The 13547-nt window shown below is 46.6% G+C and overlaps 1 protein-coding gene and 1 long non-coding RNA gene across 9 annotated transcripts in view; one reads left to right on the top strand and one right to left on the bottom strand.

Moving 5' to 3' along the window:
- The window catches only part of FAM222A (family with sequence similarity 222 member A), a 55248-nt gene that overhangs the window by 16420 nt on the left and 25281 nt on the right, over positions 1–13547 (bottom strand). For 3 of the 8 annotated variants that reach the window (XM_054238830.2, XM_054238829.2, XM_035257540.3), the window contains 2 exons: positions 11350–11439; positions 9327–9454 (listed from right to left, as the gene is read on the bottom strand). The exons of 1 other annotated variant lie outside the window; for it this stretch is intronic. In XM_054238830.2, coding sequence (XP_054094805.2) covers positions 9327–9454; positions 11350–11351 — 130 coding nt within the window. In that variant the 5' untranslated portion in view covers positions 11352–11439. Of the gene's footprint in view, positions 1–9326; positions 9455–11341; positions 11440–13547 lie in introns of all 8 variants that reach the window. 4 more of the 8 variants (XM_054238831.2, XM_035257542.3, XM_054238832.2 and 1 more) reach the window with 2 other exon arrangements.
- Positions 1–13547, top strand: part of LOC118144336 (uncharacterized) — a 46713-nt gene that overhangs the window by 26732 nt on the left and 6434 nt on the right. The gene's annotated exons all lie outside the window — the stretch shown is intronic.

Here is a 13547-nt window from a genome sequence, read left to right as displayed (position 1 = left end):
ATGAGCAATATGGGTTGTGGAGCATCTTGTCCCCTCATTGGTATGGATATTATGGGAGAGAGGCTCCCACCCCGGGACGGGGGCAGGTGAGGTGTCTGGGTCAGCTGCTAGGCCCTGCAGGGTCCTCTCCTTCCATTCCTATCTCCATGTCACAGCAGAGAAGACCGAGGCAGTCACTCGCTCGTCCAAGACCACACATACACACCCCTTCAGGGCACAGCCTGTATTTGACCCCTAGACAGTCCCAAAGCCTGTGCCCTAGAGGTTGATGGGGATGGGGCAGGGTGGGCATGCTACCCTCGGCTGCAGAGTAGCAGCCTGGGGCACAGAGAGGCCACATCGTAGACCTAAGGTCCAGCTGAGGAGGGTGGGTGCTCATGTCTGCCTCCTAAGTCAGCTGCCTCAGCTCTACCTCCTTGGGCCCTTTGGACAGGGACAAGGCCCAGTCCCTGAGTGCCCCCGGATCACGGGCCCTCATGGTGCCTCTCTGGGGCTTCTGCACAGCCAGTATCTTCAGCAGTGTGTGACTCAAAGTTTGCACATTAACACCACGATGGGAAAGTTGAAGATGTATTAGTGGGGAAGGGCCTGAGCAGTTGAGACCTACAGGCTGCTGGCCCAGGGGTGGGCAGGTTCCTTTGATTTTCTGCAGGTAATTTTTTCCAGTCACCACAATGGCCTGCCGCCCAAACTCCTGGACTCACAGTTCATTGCAACCCACCTCCTCTGGCCCATCTGACCTTGGGTCCCAGTGAACTGTGGTTATTTCTGGTTCCCTAGCCATTTCTCAGCCTACAGCCAGACCTCACCACAAGCTACTCTGATCCCTGTTTTACAGGAAAAGGGAGACAGGGGTTTCAGACTGGACCACCTCATCCCCCCCAACCAAGCTTTTGACGTTATCACAGACGGCCAGAGCTGGGTGGCTTCTGAGGTCCACCTCAACTGAGCCCTTGTTTTACAGAGGGAGGAGAACAGGAGCCCTGAGAAGCTGAACCACTCATCCAGGGTCATCATGTTGCCCATAGCCTGGTTGAGACCTTTCTCCCTTGGTTGAAAACACAGCATGGCCCCCAGGTCTGGTCACAAGCCCTTTCCTGTCTTGGTTCTGCCCAGGGGTGACAGGGACAAGAAGAGAGATCTGGGCCCTATCACCTAAGAACCATGTCTAGGAGGAAAGGGCAGGAGCCTCTCTGACCTAGTGTCCAGGCACTGACTGGCAGCAGCAGGGCACCCAATTCAATTTTCTGCTTATCTCCCTTCCTGCCTTCCTGTTTCCTGTGCTCTTCAATTACAGGCAGAGTCACTGTCTTTTCCAATACGCCCAGAGATGTCAAAGGATCTGAATGGGCGGGGGAAGCAGGATATCCTTGGTGACCATCCATGCTCTTATGTTCTGGCCTGGGAGCAGGAAGAAAGGGCCAGCCCAAGTCATCAGAACCAGCCCCTCCTCTAGCCATCTGGTAGCAGAGGGCAGGGAGTCCTGACAGCTGGACAGTAGCAATCAAAGGTTAAAATGCACAGACCCGCTGGGTGTGGGGGCTCACGCCTGTAGTCCCAGCACTTTGGAAGGCTGAGGCGGGCAGATGACAAGGTCAGGAGATCGAGACCATCCTAGCTAATACCGTGAAATCCCATCTCTAATAAAAATACAAAAAATTAGCTGGGCGTGGTGGCATGTGCCTGTAGTCCCAGCTACTTGGGAGGCTGAGGCAGGAGAATCACTTGAACCAGGGAGTTGGAGGTTGCAGTGAGCCCGGATTGTGCCACAGCACTACAACCTGGGCGACAGAGTGAGACTCCATCTCAAAAAAAAAAAAAAAAATGCACAGACCCTTTGAGACAATGAGTCCAGCCTGGAAGAATTTTTTTTTTCACAGATGCACATGTACAAAAAAGTTTATTACAGGGCTGTTTAGAATAGTGAGAGACTAGAAGCAACCTAAATGTCTGTCAGCCAAGGGCTGGTTAAATGTTACCATTTTTTATCCCTGCAGTGGAATACACTGGCGCTGCTAAATCACTAAACAAAAAAGAATAGGCTACCAAGAGCAGCAGAGATCAAGTAGGGCTAAGAAGCAGAAAAAGGCCAGATGCCGTGGCTCATGCCTGTAATCCCAGCACTTTGGGAGGCAGAGGCAGGTGGATCATGAGGTCAGGAGATCGAGACCACCCTGGCCATGGTGAAACCCTGTTTCTACTAATATACAAAAAATTAGCTGGGCATAGTGGTGTGCGCCTGCAGTCCCAGCTACTCAGGAGGCTGAAGCAGGGGAATCGCTTGAACCCAAGAGAGAGAGGTTGCAGTGAGCTGAGATCGTGCCACTGCACTCCAGCCTGGTAACAGAGCAAGACTCTGTCTCAAAAAAATATAAATAAATAAAAGTAAAAGAATTAGAAAAAAGGGCCATACCTGCAGATTTGAAAGTCAGCAGCAAACATGTCCCAGAAGTGAGGGGCACACCCTGAGGACAAAATCTAAACCCCTTATTTGAAGCAGTGAAAGTAGGGGTTTGTCAGCTCAGGACATGTCCCTGGCTTTTCTCCAATCTGAACCTCCTGCCAATGGTCTGAGAAAAACTAATTTCCTCCTAAGTAATCTAAATTGAACCAGCATAGAACCTAATAAAAAATACACTAAAAAATGAAAGCAAGACAAAGCGTAAGAAAATTCATGGTTGGCCGAAACACCTCCCAGCAGAAGGATATAGTCACAGAAGAGTTGAAAAAATCATAGACAAGTATTTCATCAAGAAGGAAAAAACTTAGTAAGCAGTTGTTTCTATAAAGCAGAAGAAAGAAAAAAGCTTACTGCCCAAGTCAAGGGGGAAACAGAATGAGCACAGGAGAAAGAAGAAGGGGCAGAAAACACCAGGAAACAAGTGAGCAATATGAAATGCGTCATAAAGATCTAATCAGAAAAAGGTACGTAGGGAAATAGGTGAAAGACAGCCAATACATGCTTAACTGGAGTCCTCACGGAAGGAAACTAAAATCCCAGCCTTGGATCTGCATGCTGAGAGGGCACAGTACTGTGTTCCAGGGAAAACAGACTCTGTACGATCAACTCCCAAACGCATCCTCATCAAGTAACTGGCCATGAAAGATATGGAAAGATCAAAATCAAATAGAAGGTGGGGGGAAATTAGGCTTCAGTTTCTCCATGGCAACATGCAATATCAGAATACAGTAGAACAAAGCCTACAAAATCCTCAAAGAAACAAAGTGAACCAGGAACTTTTTTATTTTAACCCATTCAAATAGAAAGGCAACAGAGAGGTGTGCTGCATGTGCAGAAACTCCAGGAGTACTGTTCACAGGAGGCCTTCAGGAAACGTCAGACAATGAGTAAATCAATGCAAAGGATTTGGTAGTGAGCACTATTCTTATTAAAGAAACAAATGTGGGGATTATGGTGACATGCCAGGTGCTATATTATAAGCCCTGAGATTACAGTAGTAGCATCGCTAGTAACAGATGAGAAAGGAGGGAGGAAAGAAGGGGACAGGATTATAAGTAGACTGATATCCTGGTCTTTATGTCGAACTCCTGGCTTCAAGTGATCCTCCCACCTTGGCCTCCCAAAGTGCTGGGATTGCAGGCGTGAACCACTGCACCCAGCTGGATAGCCTCATCTTTAATAGCTGGAATAAAATGATACCATTTAAAACTGCTGTTAGATAATACAGGTATGAAAATACGAAGCGAACTCTCAGAAAATGTTGTGGAAAGAAAAAGAAAATCTGCCAATTTCATGATTTTATTACTCACAGGGAAAATAATAGATACTACTCTAAAGAAATAGAGAATTAAGAAATAGTTATACCACAAGAACAAAACCACCAATCTTCCTTATGATTAGCAGGTACACAAAACAAAGCAGAGAACACAAATCACACAGTGAAAGACTTTTTAGAGCAATTTAAATAAAACACAAATGACTGAACTAAAACCAGACATCTGTCATATCAATAAATGTAAATGGGCTAAACTCTCCTATTAAAAGAAAAAAAGGGCATTCAGACTGGATCACAAAGCTTAATCCAACTCTAGAGTATATGAGTCACATCTAAACAAAGTAATTCAGAAAGGCTGAAATAAAAGGATTGGCAAAGGTTTTAAGAGAAATGTGAATTTAAAAGGCAGACATTACCATTTTAATAGATAAAATTGAATCCTGGACTTTTTGGCCTCTTAGGATATAATTCACTATGAAGATTTAAGATTATTTATCTATGCATTAAATAACATTACATCGCCATTCAAAAGCCAAAGATACAGGTGCTACAAGAAGCCAGAGGCAGGAAGATGTTAGCAGCAGGTATCTAATTCCTTTCTCCATCCATGACAGGCAAGTAAGACTATAGAAAACCTAAAAGCCTAATTAATGGGAGATAAAATTGGTATAAACCAAACTGAATGCTGAAAGCAAAATGAACACCTTTTTAAGTTCCCATTAAAAAATCCACAAAGCTCACAACAATTACCATCGGTTATATCACAAAGAAAGCTTCAACAAATTCCTAAAAAGTAGAAATGATAGACAAGATTCTCTGATCATAAAAAACACTACCACCACCCTAGAAGTAAAACACAAAAGCACCCACTATTTGAATGGATGGGTGGGACTTAAATGAATCTTAGGTTAAAATTTAAAATATCTAGAAAATAATAATAATGAAAATACTACACATAGCTCAGCAGTGCTCAGAGACTTTTTAGCCTGAATTTTTCCTTTAAAAAAAAAGTAATGTAAAAATGTAACTCTCTAAGGGGAAAAAAACCTAAAAGCTGAAGGAAGGTTTTAATAAAGATAAAAGCATAAATTAATGAGTTAGAAACCAGAAAAGAGCAATTACTAATAAATAAATCCTAAAGATGAATCTCTGGGGAAAGGGGATAGATAGTATCATTAAGCTAACTAACCTAATGAAGAAAAACAGGAAAAAGAGCACAAAATAGGCAATATAAGAAGTAAGGGTGAACTCACCACTTAAGAGTTGTAAAAATTATTTAGTTCAACCTAATGCAAATCAATCTGAAGACCTGGATAAAATGAATACTTTTCTAGAGAAACATAATTTACTAAAGTCACCCAAAAAGCAGAACAATTAAACCAATTATTAGAGAAGAAACAGCATTATCAAAGCACTACCCACTCACCCCAAATAACTCCACTAGCTCAAAGAGTTTCATGGAGCATCACCAAACTTTTAAGAACAGATAATTCTATGTCTATTTAAACTATTCAGGCAAAGAGAAAGAAGGAAAGCCTCGATTTTCTTCATGATGTGAGTATAACATAGCAAAACCCAATCAAAATTATTCCAAAAAAAGAAAACCAAAGAACAATCTCTTTGATGAGACTGAGGTAAAAATACTAAATAACAAATCCAACCCAGCAGTATAGTATAAAGAAGTATTCACCATGACCAACTGGGGCTGGAATGCAAGGATAGTTCAATATTAAGAAATCTATTATTATTCATGTTAATTCACTGATGGGAAAAATCTGGTGATAAATGCTGAAAAACCTTTTGGCAAAGTTCAACTTCCATTCTTGACTTTTAAAATCCTCAACAAAACATCAATAGATGGAGAGTTATTTAACCTGATAAACTATCTGCCCCAAAGCCAGAATTTCCTTCATGGGGAAATCTAGAAGCTACAAAGAAAGAATGTTTATTGCCACTATTATTTTTTCATTGTTCCAGGAATAGTAGCCAACTATTAAATAAAACAAATTAAGGTATAAAACAAATTAAGGTATAAAACAAAGCAGGGTGTAAATTTATTATCTGTAAATCATACAATAGTATAACTGAAAAACCCAAGTGGCTAAATTGAAGAACTGTTATGAACAATAAAAGAATTCAGTAAGGTGGCAGAAGTTAACGGCCTTCATATAACCAACCTTCATTTGTGGAAGAAAAGAATAACTAAAAAAGCTAAACTATCCAGAAATAAACTTAACCAACCAAGGTTCAAGATTTCAACCAGGCCAATGTTAAAACATTCCTGAGAGACATGAAACAGAAGTGTATCATATTTTGGTGGGAAAGGCAGCATCATAAAAGTGTCATTTCTTCCTAAATTCATCTGTAAATGTAATGCAATACCAGTAAAAACAAATAGGATTTTTGTTTTGACCTAGATAAATTGATTCTATAGTTCAGATGGGAAAATATATAAAAGAGCCAAGGAAATTTGGGTGGAGAGGGGAGAACAAGGAGCAACAAATACCAAAATGTACTACAGGCCCTGGGCGCAGTGGCTCATGCCTGTAATCCCACGACTTTGGGAGGCTACGGCACATAGATCACCTGAAGTCAGGAGTTCGAGACCAGCCTGGCCAACATGGTGAAACCCCGTCTCCACTAAAAAATACAAAAATTAGCAGGGCATTGTGGCGTGTGCCTGTAATCCCAGCTACTCAGGAGGTTGAGGCAGGCAAATCATTTGAACCCGGGAGATGGAGGCTGCAGTGAGTTGAGATCGCGCCATTGTACTCCAGTCTGGGTGACAGAGCAAGACTGTCTGGGAAAAGTATTACAAGTTGAGCACCCCATATCTAAAATCCAAAGTGTTCCCAAATCTGCAACCTTTTCAGTGCTGACATGGCATCCAAAGGAAATGTTCATTGGAGCATTTTGGGTTTTTTGATTTGGGATGCTCTTTCCAAAATTCAAAACAATTTGGTCTCAAGCATTTCTGATAAGGGCTACTTAACCTGGAGAGACATTGCTGCAACACAGATGAACTTATAAACGTTATGCTAAGTGAAAGAAGCCAGCCACTAGTCCAGAATAGGGAAATCTGTAGAGAAAGGGGGCGGGAGTTGGTGCGGAGAGATGAGGTGACTGCTTATGGGTGTCGGTTTTCTTCTTGAGGTGATGAAAATGTTCTAAATTGACTATGGTGACAGCTGCATAATTCTGTGAATATACTAAAAACCATGGAATTGTACACTCCAAATTGGTGAATGGTATATGAATTATATTTCAATAAGGCTAAAAATTTTAAACAACATAATAAATAAAACAGTATTGCATTGATACTCGAATATATTTGGTCCCATACCTCACACTCTGTCCCCAATAAACTATAGACCATATAGAGATCATACTTTTTTTTTTGAGACCGAGTCTTGCTCTGTCACCCAGGCTGGAGTGCAGTGGCATGATCTTGGCTCACTGCAATCTCTGCTTCCCTGGGTTCGATTCTCCACCCTCAGCCTCCTGAGCAGCTGGGATTACAGGCGTGTACCACCATGCCTGGCTAATTTTTGCATTTTTTATTATAGACCGGGTTTCGCCATGTTGGCTAGGGTGGTCTTGAACTCCTCACCTCAGGTGATCCACCTGCCTCTGCCTTCCAAAGTGCTAGGATTACAGGTGTGAGCCACTGTGCCTGGCCTCATACATTTTTTTAAAACCATCAAGGATCTATAAGAAACCTGGGGTAATTAAAAAACAATAATCTTAGCCTGAGGAAGGACTTTCTAAGTATGATGCAAAATCCAAAGGCCATAAAAGGAAACGCTTATAAATCTCACTTCCCAAAGAAAATTCCTCCATGGCAGAATCAAAAACAAAAACCAATTTGGGAAAAACATCTGCAATTCATACCACAGACAGAGGTCTGATTCCATCATATACAAATAGCTTCTACAAATCAATAAAGACAAAAACAACCACCCAATTAAAAGAAAAGGAGCCAAGGAGATAAGTGATTAGTCAAAGGAAAAACAAATAGCACAGACACGAAAAGATATTCAATCTCATTCACATAAAACTGAGTTAAAATTACACCGTAGCCAGGTGCGGTGGCTCACGCCTGTAACCACAGTTGTTCCGAAAGCAGAGGTGGGAGGATGGCGTGAGGCCAGGGGTTTGAGACTAGCCTGGGGAACATAGCTAGACCTTGACTCCCTAAACAAAACAAACCCATGCTGTGATCCTATTTTCACTGCTCAAGTGAGCAAAACCTAAAAGTGTGATATGACGCTGTGATGGTGAGGGGTGGGGAACAGATCCTTCACACCAGAATGTGAGGTGTCCACAGATGCACTATCTAAAGATGTCTATCAGACCACAACTATCAAAATGCCAAATACACACTTTGACCCGATATTTCCACTTCCAGAAATGTCCCCTGCAGTTTTATCCACACTCTCATGACACATACAGGGTTTATTGCTGCACTGCTTGTGATGGCAACAGGTCAGTTACAGTCTGAACAGAGGACTGGCCAGATAAATTATGGGTCATCCCTGCTGGGAAAAACTACGTGGCAAAAGAATGAGGATGCTCTTTAGAAGCTGCCATACAGAATAGATTGCAGAGGGAAAGGGTGAGGTGCAGGACACTGTGAAAAATATGCGTGTCCACACATATTTGCTGGGATGCATAAAACATATGGAAGGACACCCAGGAAGCTGACGACATGAACTCCCTCCGTGAGGGAAGCAGGTGGCTGGCCCAGAGGGAGGCTTTTGTCTGTACACCCCTTCCTTCCTCGGAGTGTTAGATAACATGAATGTGTTACCTTGTCTAAAGATAAGTAAATATTTAAAAGAAAAAATATTTTCAGTGTCAGCATCATGCTAAATGGCAACGGATCCCTGGCTGCAGGACAGAAGCAACAGGGAGGGGTGGAGACTGCAGTGACCCGGAGATGGATATCCCTTTAAAAGAGGCTGTTGTTCAGCTCTAACCATAGCTGCAGTCCAGGCACACAGGCCCATGTTACCAGATCCTGTTTTTGTTTTTGAGATCCTAGAAATCCAGATAAATCCAGATTTTAATGCAAATCTTCATTTCTAAGTACTTTGTTAAAAAAAAAATTATAGTAGCTAAAAATCATCAGATCAGAGCATTTGGGATCCTGGTCCTAGATAGTGAGAACAGACCCCTGGTCACCAGTCCCGGCGAAAAAGCAAGACCAGAGAGAGAAGGAAACACCTAAGACCACACAGCTCAAGGGCCTCAAGCAGAGATCCCATTCTATTTTTTGCTTCCATGTCATCCTACTTTAATGGTGGTGAGCGAGACAGACATGGTGAGACAATGGTGGTGAGGTCACAGAGGCGGGGTTGGGTCATGGTGATGGTGGTGGTCTCACCCAGCAGGAGCTGACCAGACAAAGGAGTGGGTGTCATATTGGGGAGGGAGACCAGGAAGGCAGCACAGCTGGGGCTAAGGCCTGGGGCCCTGAGAGAGCACAGAGGCTTTTCGACAGGGCCATGGTGGGTGGACATCCTGTGGGGTGAATGGCGTTCTCCACCCTCAACCTGCCCTGCAAAGGCTGGGAGGCGTCCTACTCACACTTGCGCAGCTCCAGGCTCTTGCTCGGGCAGGCCAGGTGTTGGCCGGGGGGGTTCTGGGTCCTCTGCAGACAGGCCAGCATGGCTGAGCTGGGGGTCCCCGGTGGGGCGCGCTCTGCGGCAGGGTCCCTGCAGGAGGAAGATGAGGTGCGCTGTCACCTGGGGGCTGCTCCGTGTTTGCCTCCCCGCAGGAGTCTCTCTGCAACCCCAAAGAACATCAGAGACTCTCAAAGCAGATACCCTTTCCCCTTATTCGACCGATGAGGGGACCAAGGCCCGAGGCATCAAGAGGCCCAACTGTGGCCTTGTGGGAAGGGAGAGAATCCAGGCTCTTGAGTGGGGGCCACACCATGACAGGGCAGGACTGACATCAGACATGCCCAGCCCTGCCCAACGTATAGGTCACCTGCTCTGGGGCCTGCCCTGATGTCCCCAGTCCCTCCTCACTCTCTCCGTGCCCTGTAGCAGGCTGTCCTTCCAGCTGGTGGCAGCCCCCTGTAAGCAAGTCAACCTGAAGACCCCACCTGGTCATCTTGGGTGTCTACACAGGGGTGCTTGGGAAACATTGGAGGGTACGTGGGTGTCCCGGGTGACTGAAGTACTGGTCTGCCTCCTGCCCAGTGTATCCTCACAGCCCCCACTGGAGGGGAGATGTCAGGATGGCGTCCCTGGGAGAATGAGGGACGCTTGAACCTTGATCCACGCTGCATCCTGAGCCCAGCACCCATGGGCCACCAAGGCTGCCCTGACCCGAGATCCCTGTCACTGCCTGACCAAGCTCCTTACCCGAATGGGAAGGACTGAGGCCTATGCCCTGCAGGGCAGCAGCTCAGATGTGGCTGCACACAGGCACGTGTGGTACCTTCTCCCACAGCCAGAGGCTGACATTCACACAGACACTCGTCTTCAGCTTCCCCAAATCTACTCTCCTGCAGAGAACGTTCCAGGAGGTGCAGGTACATTCTTGAGAGCCCAGAGGCTCTGAGTGGCAGGGTCAGGGTGGGTCTGCCTGGGAGGCCCCCATAGGAGGGTGGTGGTAAGAGTTTACTTAGAGGTCCCTTCCTCCTTACCTGCTAAGGAGATGGCAGGTCTTGGGGTGAGCTCAACCCCGGACGCCCCTTATGTCCACCACCCAGGTGCCCCATCCCCACCACCTCCCAACTTCCCCCAGTCCTGAGCAGCCAAGCTGAGTCACCTCAATCTTTATGTTGGTTTGAAAAACGGAGAGAAGAAAGCAGAGGGGGGTGTGCTGAAGGGGAAGAAAGGGAAGTTATTTAATACTAAACAGGTGTCTGGAGTCCTAAATTCTGCCGCTTTCTTCTAATAATGAAGTATTCATGAGGAAAAGCCTTTTTTCACTACTTTCTTAAGATACTAATTTCACAACAAGCTCCTTGTTATGGTGCAATTATTCCAATCTTGTATTTCCCGGAGACGGTTGCAGCCTCCCGTCTGTCCTGGCCTCTCGGTAAATGAAAGACAATCGCGTAACCACCTTTCATTATGCCCTATTTTACTTTCAGCAAAGGTACCCTGAAAGAAATGATTTCCTCTGAAAGGGACTTTTATTCAGTTTCAAAACCAATTTTCTCCTATTACTGTCTCAAAAAAAAAAAAAATCGAGAGAGAGAGAGAAAGTGGGGGATGGAGGGGAGGGGAGGAGATTCTCACCACCCCCCTCCCCAATCGCCAGCCTTAACACAGAGACGCAATAAAAGCTGCAGTATCCACTTCCTGGCTTTGATTTCTGGTAATTTTAAAATAGGCCATTACAATCAGGCAGAAATTATACAGTTTAAAAAGGGAATGAAGTGGGGCTTATTGCAGGGATGAAAGTCCTTGACTGTAGGAAGGCAGCACTGCTCCTCTCCTCGGGGACTTGCGACGTGAGCAGGTCGCGGGAGTGGGCCTGACTTGGGCCCGCCATCACTAGTTGTGGACACCAGCCCTGGAGGACACGCTGTGCATGTGGACAGGCAGGGCTGGGCATGCACACACACCCTGGTACACACTCACCTACGTACATATGAGTTTGCTGCGTGGCGTGTTCCTCTGCACTTACGGGTATCCTCTCACACACAGGTGGTCCACGGGGACTCGAAATAGTGTGCAACCTGGAAGGTATAAGGCCCGTGGTAACCTCCCTCACACTGGCCGGCCTCCTTCTGTGCCCCCTGCTCCAGGGCAGGGTCCATCTCTCATGGCTCTGACATAGGGGGTGGGGTAGAGGGGGTAGCTCTGGAGAAAGCCAGCCTGAGACCTCTCCCTCCACAGATGGGAAACCCAAGCCACAGGGGCTGTGGCCTGCCAGGGCCACCAGGCAGGGGAGTGGCTGGGTGCACTCATCCCCTCACTACTGAGCTTGGCTACACTCAGGACAGTAAGGAGGGAAGTCAGAGACTGGTGCCCTGCAGAAACCTGGGCTGGAAGCCCAGAACTTCTCTGACTCCCAGCACATGCTGTATAACCCCAGCTGGGTTCATGACCCTCTCTGGCCTGTAACAGTGGCTCCATGACCCCTATGGGTACACTCAGGTCGCTTTGTTCCAGAGTCCTCCCATGCCCAGTTCTATCTCCAGCCTTTTACCAGGTGCCAGGGGTCCAGAAGCCCAGCCCTTCTCTAGGTGCCCTAGTGCCCCACGGGCCATACATCCTGCATGCTTTGCAGTTGAAAAAGGGCAGGCTGGGGGCTGCAATGGTTGGGGGAGGGGCAGGTTGCCTAATCCGGAGCCTTCTGGGACCCCATCAGCTGCCTTCCCAGCAGGGCTTCAGTTGTCAGAGTGCTCTTATGGTGGATGCCAGGCAGTTCTGGGAGTTGAGAGGGGTCACCTGACTGAGCTCAGGGTGTGGGGGTTTTCAGGGCACAATGGTGTCCAAGTGCAGGCCTCAGCTTTGGCTCAGCTTCACCAGGCAGCTGCCTGCATCCTCCTATTCCTTGCTTCTGGAAGGCTACAGGCAGCCTGAGAGATGCTCTTCACTTACAGAAGAGGGACTTTTTTCTCTCTGCACCCCCCAGTTGTCCCAACTCATTGCCTATTCTCTCAGGAACCCTGTGCCCTGCCGCTGGGGGCACATGGCAGTGTGGTGGGGTGTCCTAGGAGGGAAGTGGGGAGGAGACAGTGAAACATGTCAAGGACAAGGGGACCACCACCTCCAACTCCTATATCATCCCCATCATCTGCAACCAAGACAGTCATATTCTCTCCTTGAGAGACATTCCTCTCCTTGGCCTTAAAACCTCTCTGGCCCCAGAGTAGAGCCCAGCCCTCTGCCCACCAAATCTCATCTCTCTCACAGCTCCCACTGGCCCTCTTTCCAGTCAGGCTGCCTCATACCTCCGGACCCTTCTCTGGACCTTTGTCCCTGCTGGTTCTCCTGCTGATGGCACCATGACCCTAATCCATTTGAACTCAGATCTGTCTTCAGATCCTGGCTCAGCCGTCCCTTCCTCCAGATATCTGCCATCTCCATCTCTGCCCTGATCATACCAAGGTGTAATTGCCAATTTTCACATTGGTCTCTCTCCACTGGACTGGGTTTCTTAGGGGTAGGGACTGTGTCTTATTTGTCTGTCTCTCCCCAGTGTCTGGCAAGAGTAATCACTTAATAAATAGGTGTTGAATGAATGACTGAATCAATGAATTGGTTATTGTCATATAAAGTGGCCTAGGCCCAGAGAAGCCAAGTGTCCCATACAAGGCCACACAGCAAGGCAGAGACAGGATTGGGGCATGCGCCTAAAACACTCATGTTCTTTCTGTGACCTCACCTTGCTCCCTCCCTGCCTGGTGTCATCCCATCGGCAGGAAGCTAGCCTCTCAGAACCCCCACCTGGACTCATCATCTGCTGGCCAAGCTACATCCAGGGAGCACTGCTTATTCTGAAACCCTATCTGCAAATCAGACTGTTTATAAGCTCAAGGTCTTTTGTGACTTTAATAATAAAAAGGGGGGGGCAGGGAGGGGAAAATGTTGCATGCCTCAATGATTAGAATGCTTGGCACCTTCCCTGACATGGGGGCTGATAAGACGCCTTATCTCAGAGACACCCGAGGAAAAGGGCCCCTCCACCAGATAATGCCCCCAGCTGTCGATGTGTCCTTTCATAGCTGAGGATTTAGATAAAGGAAATGTGACAGGGGAGGGGAAAGGAAGGAACTTTCCAGGTCCGAGGAGGAATTGAGTCTGTGATGCTTGCCTCAGCAGAACAATGAATGGGAGA

The sequence above is a fragment of the Callithrix jacchus genome, chromosome 9, assembly GCF_049354715.1.
Source record: "Callithrix jacchus isolate 240 chromosome 9, calJac240_pri, whole genome shotgun sequence".
NCBI lineage: Eukaryota > Metazoa > Chordata > Mammalia > Primates > Cebidae > Callithrix > Callithrix jacchus.
Note: the sequence above shows the minus strand (reverse complement) of the source record. Positions and strands in the feature narration are given on the sequence as shown.